Source organism: Rhodamnia argentea, chromosome 6, assembly GCF_020921035.1.
Source record: "Rhodamnia argentea isolate NSW1041297 chromosome 6, ASM2092103v1, whole genome shotgun sequence".
NCBI classification, from domain to species: domain Eukaryota; kingdom Viridiplantae; phylum Streptophyta; class Magnoliopsida; order Myrtales; family Myrtaceae; genus Rhodamnia; species Rhodamnia argentea.
In genome coordinates, this window is record NC_063155.1 from 21708607 (window position 1) to 21716845 (window position 8239).

At 40.7% G+C, this 8239-nt stretch overlaps 1 protein-coding gene across 1 annotated transcript; it reads right to left on the reverse strand.

The window, feature by feature from the left end:
- Positions 1–2805: 2805 nt before the first annotated feature.
- LOC115734334 (fatty acyl-CoA reductase 3-like) lies at positions 2806–6650 on the reverse strand. Its single transcript, XM_030665069.2, has 10 exons — positions 6404–6650; positions 6208–6311; positions 5788–5990; positions 5551–5651; positions 5129–5321; positions 4023–4184; positions 3820–3901; positions 3377–3646; positions 3158–3285; positions 2806–3024 (listed from the first exon to the last, which is right to left on the reverse strand). The coding sequence occupies exons 1-10, from the start codon at positions 6633–6635 to the stop codon at positions 2868–2870; spliced, it is 1632 nt and encodes a 543-aa protein (XP_030520929.2). The 5' UTR covers positions 6636–6650; the 3' UTR covers positions 2806–2867.
- Positions 6651–8239: the final 1589 nt, after the last annotated feature.

The window sequence follows — 8239 nt, forward strand, 5'->3', positions numbered from 1 at the left end:
AAAATTTATGCTCTAGAAGTGAGTTCTCGGGGCATTGCCACAAAGGGGACACAGAGGATCCAAGGCCATCTTCCTTCTGAAGAGATTTTCTTTTGTTGAAAGGGCATTATTACAAGCACTCCGAAGGAAATAACGTACCTATGGATAGGTTTGGATCTGCCATAGGTTGGTCCATAGTTTCCTGGGTGGGTTTGTAAGATGAGAAAGCCTGTGTTATCGATTCCTTATCATCTAGTGGATGGATCTTACTATACCCTGCTTTAACAGAGTAGGTTCCTGCTCTATTACCGGTCCACGCCAAACACTCCTCCGAGGGATTCTGGCTACGTCGAATAGCCAAAATTTCCTGCCCTATATCCTCATTGAAAAGCTCTGCTATTAGCTGAGAGTTCCACTCATGCGTCTCCTAATTTATCAGGCCCGCTACCAACCGCCATTCTGAATGGCTCACTAGACCTTCAAATTTACCGGAGGGGAGCCACTTATCCTCTCTAATCTTAATCCTCATACCATCACCTACTGCCCATCTAGTCTCTGATACAATTACGTCTCCTCCTGCAAGTAGACTTTGCAACCCCAAAGATGGTCGGTGGCCTTTCTTATCTTGCCATACATCACCTTGAGGGAAATAAATTCCTTTCAAGATCTGACCCAAAGGGAGTTAGGGGCTTGAGCAAGGCGCCAAGCCTGTTTACCGAGCAACGCTTTATTAAAGGCGATCAGGTCCTTAAAGCCTAACTCACTCATGTATTTCCTGATCTTCAAATGCTCCCATCTCCTCCAATGAATTCCTTTCTTGTTAGCATTTTGCTTCCACCAAAAGGCAGCAATCTTCTGTTCAATCGCTCTGCATATAGAAATGGGTTGTTTAAAGATGGACATGGCGTACTGCGGCAAAACTTGAACTACTGTTTTGATGAGTATTTCTTTTCCTACCATTGATATAAGCTTTTCTTGCCACCCCTCCTGCTTCGAATACATCCTCGCAAGCACCCAATTGAACATATCTTTCTTGGTTTGGCCCCAATCTGATGGGATCCCTAAGCACTTGACTTTTTTCTCCAAGATGGGGACTCTCAATTTGTTAGACAGATTCCTCTTCAACGTTTATGGGCATCCCTTGCTGAAATAAATGCGCAAGTGGTGCTCCGAATTGAGCGAGGCCGCAGTTGCTGGGATCCTCCGGGACACCTTCGGGCCACTGATATCATGCTTCGCGAGGAAGATTCGAGCCCCTCCCACCTGTGTAGCGGAAGCCCTAGCCGTGCAGGAAGGGTTGGAGCTCCTATTGATAGTACGAAGTGGAAAGGAAACTAGAAGTCATCGTGGCTTAGATCTTCCGGTCTCAAGACTAGTGATTGAGACAGACTGTCTCTCAGTTGTATGATGGGTCTTGAATCTGGATGAAAGCCCGTGATTGTGAGCTCGATTATCAAGGACTGTAAAGCCTCAATGGACCAACTCAAACAAGTTGCTCTGACCCACTATCCTCGTTCCGCAAACCAAGCCGCTGACTAGGTGGCCAAGGCCCATCGCAATGACTCCCTCAACCCAAATTGGCTTATTAGGCCCCCTCAATACCTCTGGTTATTGATATGTTTGGATTGTGGTGACTCAAATGTTATCCTTTATATTATGACTATGAATGAAAGTAGTATGTTTTTTTGTCAAAAAAAAAAAAATTATAGAGCAGAAATTCGTTTGACAATGCAATTTATGGAATAGAAACCCGTTCGATTACGTCACTTCATTTTTCTATTTCTCGAGCATTTTTTTGCTCCAAAAGTAATTCTAGAGCCATTAAAAGAAGTAAAATAATTTATTTCTCTTCGGAGGTAGAAAAATGAACTTCTCGAGTAGAAATGTTGCCAGGTGCGTTATTGCCGAATCCAGAAGTTTTTTTTTTTTTTTTTTTTGGGGGTCACAAAATCCAGAAGTTTAATGGGCCAATTTCGAGAGAGAATAGTAGCCCATTGCCTAAGAGTATCCAACCAAGTCCTAGACTGGATCGTCAAGGCTCAGAGATCTAGACACGTCTTTGTAATTAGGTTCCTAACCCACCTTTAGCATTATGAGAAAACTCTCACGCTTTTTCATCTCGTGTTGCTTGAAGTAACGGAAAGACTTTTATGCCGAAAAAATTAAAAAAAAAACTAAATAGCCAAAAAATCATCATAATCATAGTGTAGAATCTTCTATAAACTGCAATAGAGAAAACACATCGAGTAGAGCATCCACCAACTTTTGAATAATTTTTCCTCAATTTTTCATATCACGTTCTATAGTTATGTTTGAAGTTAATCATAAGTTTAACCATTTGATCTAAATAAAATCTGAAAAAAAAAAAAAACAATCCGAGAGAAAAATATTTAATTATAAAACAAGGTTGGTAATTTCATGAAAGCGTCATTGATTTCCTAATGAGCAATCGGATAACCAGGGGACGGGTACTTCCTTTTACCGATTTTTTTTTTTTAAGAATCTATCGATATTGATATGAGCAAAAAAAAAAGAAAAATCATGGAACAGAAGAATCTTATAGGTCTTGTGAGGGATATATCCACAACATGATCCAATGGATTAATGGGTATTTTAAATTATATATAAATATATTTTTGTGTGCATACACGAAGATTTAATCGCAGAAATAAGTGAGAACATAGTACGACATTGAGTACATTTTGGCTGATGATCCAATGGTTCTTGGACAGCTGCGTCCAAATGGACACGACCGTAGTATGATGAACAACACGGCAAATCGCTTCACGCGATACGACATTAAGCGTAAAAAGAAAAAGGAAAAATTCAAAACTCGAGCACGAGTTGAATCGGGGATAACATGTTGAACGACGTCGTTTCGGGAAGAATCATTTGAAGACGTATTTAACAATTCCAGGCATGTGAGTATTCATGATGTAGTCTTCCCAGTCTATAGAATTGGGGTCAAAATAAAACAGGTCGGTCTCTACGCTTCCACTCTCTCTCGCCGCTGCTCGCAACTTCTCCGTGTTCGTATCGTCGAAGCTGCATGCATACAAACCAGAAACAAAACATTTGCATTAAAAAAAATAATAATCGGGTAATGAATTAGTTTTCTCGTACCAAAAAAATGAATAATTGGATTATGTAGAAAAAAAAATTATGTATAAAAACGTACATGCCCTTGAAAAATAAATAAGGTCTGTAAAGTTCTACGAGTCGCATCACGAACTTGATCTTCCTGTTGAGATCATTGCACATGTCGTTCAAAGTATGGCAGAATGCCATATTTACCAATTCCAATCCCTGTTAATAGATTGTAAGGAGGAGAAAAGATTAGTACAATTCGGATGAGGAGATCAAAGCAATTATGTCGGGGATAGCAAGAGAAATTTACCTTTAACCACATGAGGTAACGAATGGCCATGTACCGGTGGAAGCTAGCCATGCTCTTTAGCACGGTGACTTTGCCGACCTTGATGGGCTTCCCATCCTTGTTCCTCCACGGGTTCTGGGTGAAGTAACGTAGCCCGTAGTCCTGGAGGCTCGAGTACCGTATCGGATTCCTGGCAGACGATCCCACCTGGTAAATCGCGTCGGCGGACGGTCGATTCGCATGCGCCACCATCGCCACCATCATCGAGTTCACCACCATGTCCGCCGGTATCTGCAAGGCCATTTTGATCAATATTTTCACTAAATTTCCGGATTCTCGTCCGAACGATATTCAGCTTGGATTCGAATGGCGAATGTCGAGTCAGCATCCATAGGTTGCGAACCGAGGACCCAACATGTGCGTCGGGAAGCAGGTGAAATCGAATGATCGATCACACAACTCACCGTGTCCACGACCCCGTTGATGTCGCCGAGAAAGCACGTCAATTTTCCGGTGGCGTAGCCCACGGCGAGGCTGTCCACGGTTCTGCAACCAAGAAATTTTTGTTGGAGAAAACAGAAGAGTGAAAACTCAACATTTAACTAATCCTGCTCACTTGCGAGAGTTGTGTTAATCGCGAAGATTAAGTGAGTAGTTAAGTTAAAACCTGACTCCTTCGGCCCAACCGGGGAAGGGCTCTTTGTAAGTGCTGGTGACGATTGTTGGGCGGACGATGACGGCGGACAAATCCTCCTTCAATTCCCCCACCAGCATCTCTCCCATTGCCTTTGTGAATACGTATGTGTTTGGCCATCCATATATCTTCGCCCTGCCATAACGAAAAAATTAATGAAATTAAAAAGAGTCAACATCAAGGTGTCGCTCATTAATTAATTAAAGTTTAGCTCATCGAGTAATCGACCTTGTTATGGATTTCGCTAAATTTCTATGATAACCGATGGAATTTACCCTAATGATTTCGCTTTGGAGAAACTTGTCTCGGAGATTGTCGGTTCGTGGTAAGTTTTCGAAACTTCGGAGAGTCCCTAAGGTTAGCTACCGAGGAAATATCGTCTAAATGAATTGGTTGATACTTGAAATTACAAGGAAGATTAGAGAATAGAAAATAAAGCAAGTTATCACATTAATTAGCGGCATCGCTAACTTCACCAACTAGTGGACAAGTATTAATTATCAATCATGCAGCAATAATCGACAAGCCTACGACTATTCATTCATCCCTAGGAATGAGACCCCAATATTTGTATTAACGCATTAGTCTCTGATGTAATTATTTTTTGTTTCTCTCTTTATCCCCCGAAATTACCCAATCAGCCCCAAACTAAATGTACATATATAAATTCAGTTATAAACTTTCTAATTTTACCAATTTAGTCTGACACCTTTGTGCAAAATTTCAATGTAATCATTTCGGTCAATTTTTGCCTGAAAATGTTGAATTGGCAATATGCCACGTAGGACAACCGATGATGACTAAACCATCACGTAAGCGATTTCCAGTGAAATTTGACCAAGAGAACTACATTAAAACTTCACATAAAGGTTTAGGACTAAATTGGGAAGGATTTAAAAGTTTAGAACTGTATCAACATCCAAATAATAGGTTTAAAATTGATGGTCTGTTTTCCTGGTTTCAATAGAATGATGCATGCCTAAGGGCTAAGAATACCTAGCAATAGAAACCCTAGAATTGCATTGTGTCCATAAGAAATTCTCTCCTTTTTTTTGTTGTGGAGATAGTAATTAACAAACCTTTGGATGCCCAACTCCTTCATAGCCACTCTGGTTTCCTTCTCAGAGGCTCCCTCTCTTCTCAATTCATCCAACTTTTCCTCCACAATTCTCCTCTCCGCATCAATGTCCAGCCCGGAAACCCCATTTAGCGTCTCTCCCATCCGGTATGGACTCTCCTTTATGAGCCCCCCCCTTTCCCCGGATACGTAAGCTGCGATCGAATAGGCAAGAACGGTCTCGTATCAGGTCGCATCAACTAAAATCCGAGACCTTAACTCACGACGCTACGTAACACGGTAGACCGAGTCAATCTTTGATAGACAAAGCGGAATGAGCTTATTTCATGCCCCTTCTTTGTTCCGGCACATCGACATTTGTTACTCGACAAGAAGTAATCAGAAAGCATTAAAAGAGGATACAAGAATGATTGGTATACTTACATGTTGAGACATGGAGAAGGACCATCAGTTGGGGGCATTTCTTGGCAAAGTCTGTCACATATTTTGCTCCATATGTATTGACACCCAGCGCAATGTCATATCTATATATATATACACAAACGTGCATGAAATCGAGTAAATTTGTTCGAAAAAACAAGTGTTGCTAACAACAGAAAACAAAGATTCAACCGAGTAATCAGTATATTGAAAAATTCGTGCAATCAATCGAGTTAAAACCTTTCATCAAAGTTGGTGGTCGCGGCTAAATTGACGATCACATCAATCTGAGCCCGCATCTGCTCTCTCAAATCCGAGTCCATCACTCCCAAACCCTCACAGGTGATGTCCCCAGGAACAACAGTCACCTTCTCCGACACGAGTGAACCGAAGTTCGGACCATGTTTTTCCTTGACCACTCTGAACAAGTCCTTCCCAAACACCTGAAGCCAACATGGATATTAACATGGGAAACTCTAAAATGTGATCTTAAACATCGACACTTGAAGATAACGTATAAATCGACAAAACACAAGGCCAATCCTCGTTCATCCCAAAGTTAAAGTTACATTGAATCGTGGTTACCTTTCCCTGCACTAGCCAACAAAAATATTTCTTCCTTTGAATAAATTTCATCCCGTTTTTGTTTGGTGTGTGTACCTCAGTGTGCAGACGCTGTGTGGCTGACTTTGCGTCCGCAGCTCTTAGGAGAAGATAGAGTTTCTTCACATTTGGCTGAACCCTCAGGACCTTCTCCGCAAATACTGCACATTCCCAAAACACAAACACACCATAACCACATCAAAATCAAACCAGACACTAAACTCCAGAGAGAGAGAGAGAGAGAGAGAGAGACTTTTGGCAAGAAACCCAGCAGCACCGGTGACCAAGATGGTCTTGTTTTCAAGAAACTGAAGCACGCTCTCCAACTTCATCGTTGAGAGGAGGAGAAACTGGCGATTCCAATGATGAATTCGAGGACTTTGTCGTTTTATGAGAGAGAGAGAGAGAGAGCGAGGGGAGTGAAACCAGAAAGCAGCAACCCACAAAGTGTTTGGCCCAAAGCAACATGGCCTTTGCATCTCCATATAAATTGTTCGGAAAAGAGCGTGATCGAAAACGATGTTGGAGTGCACGCGATCCGTTTCTCATTTTCGTTTTCCTGTGATTTCTTTTCCTCGTCTGGTTGAACGTCAATTCGTTCACTTCCCTTAATGCGAGCAAAATATCACGGTTCGTCTCTTGTCTTTGTCTCTGTCTTTGTTCTGATTCGTCCCTCACGCACTCGTGGGTTCATGTCTGCTCAACTGCATGCATTTCTTTAATATGTGCCCAGTCACTAAATCTTCCAAACCACACATATCTACATAAACCTAAGACACTGCTAAATTTCGTCAAAAAAAAAAAAAAAAAAAGACACCACTAAATCATCTAGGGATAAGTAGGGTTTCGGGGTAGAATCGAGAACTTAACCGATAAAAACAGGTTTCAAGATATGTAAGGTAAACATCAGGTTTCAAAAATTAGGAAACCGGTTCTGACGGGTAAATTCTAAGAACTTAGAATTTTGTTAAACCTAGAACAGGTCTATGTTTTTTTATTGTTCTATGTCTTTGCGTAATCCTGTGATGCGCCATGCCGTATGATGATGAGTATGTAATTTAGAACCATTAATTTGAATTTTTATTTTTGGCGATATCCATGACTTCATGATTGAGACTTTTACTTTGTTAATATTTCATATTTTTCGTATGTCTGCGTATGAGTTATGATCGATTGATTATAGCATCAACAAATGGTGGTCATTATAGGTGATAATTCACTGCAATGGCTCAATTAAAAATACGGATGGTACTTGGATAAACCCCAACACCTATGACATGGTAGGTTCTAGGGTCTATTCGGGTTTCAGTGTATGCAAGGTAGGTTTCAAGTTTTAAAAAATGGAGAACCGGTTTCGATTGTTCCACCTAGAATGTAGATGAAACTTGAAACCGCTCAACCCTAACTAGATCTTCCTAACCACACATTAATGCATAACCTAGGACGCTGCTATTTTGCGGGAAAATGAAAAAAAAAATAGTAGGTTCACTATGAATAGTGTAGTGAGCAGCTTGGAATCTTGATTTCATGAGAATGTCATTGACTAGTCTGGCAATCAAATAAAGAAGAGATCATGTCTTTTTTGGACCAGTAATTGTACGTGTTAGGAGTTCATAGGTTTAGCTAATCTTATTATTTATTCCGATGTGCCAACATATTTCACATCTATTTTTGGAAATTTTAAAGTATGATGTCGAGCATCGAATGCCCCACTTTTTCCAACTGCCATTCCTGAAGAATTTTCTCGACCACCCTTCGATGTGGAGTTGAACACACTGATTAAGTTATGACCACTCGAAAGATATATGAATCTCATGGTAAGTATAGTAAGTATGATACGTCATGCATTTTTTTATGAAATCAGAACTATATCCTATGGAGAAATTTCACGCATGAGCTGTAGTTGTGTATTTTATTCATGATGTGCACCGTTCATCGTTGATTGCGGTTATTGAGGATCAAGTTGGGCGAGGCCGACGCAACTGCCGTTAAAAATGATCGATTTGATCAAGATCCGGGCCCATAAGATTTTGCTTCAAAAAGTGTAGACGAAAGACATTTCTCTATGTTACTTAAAAATATGGAATTT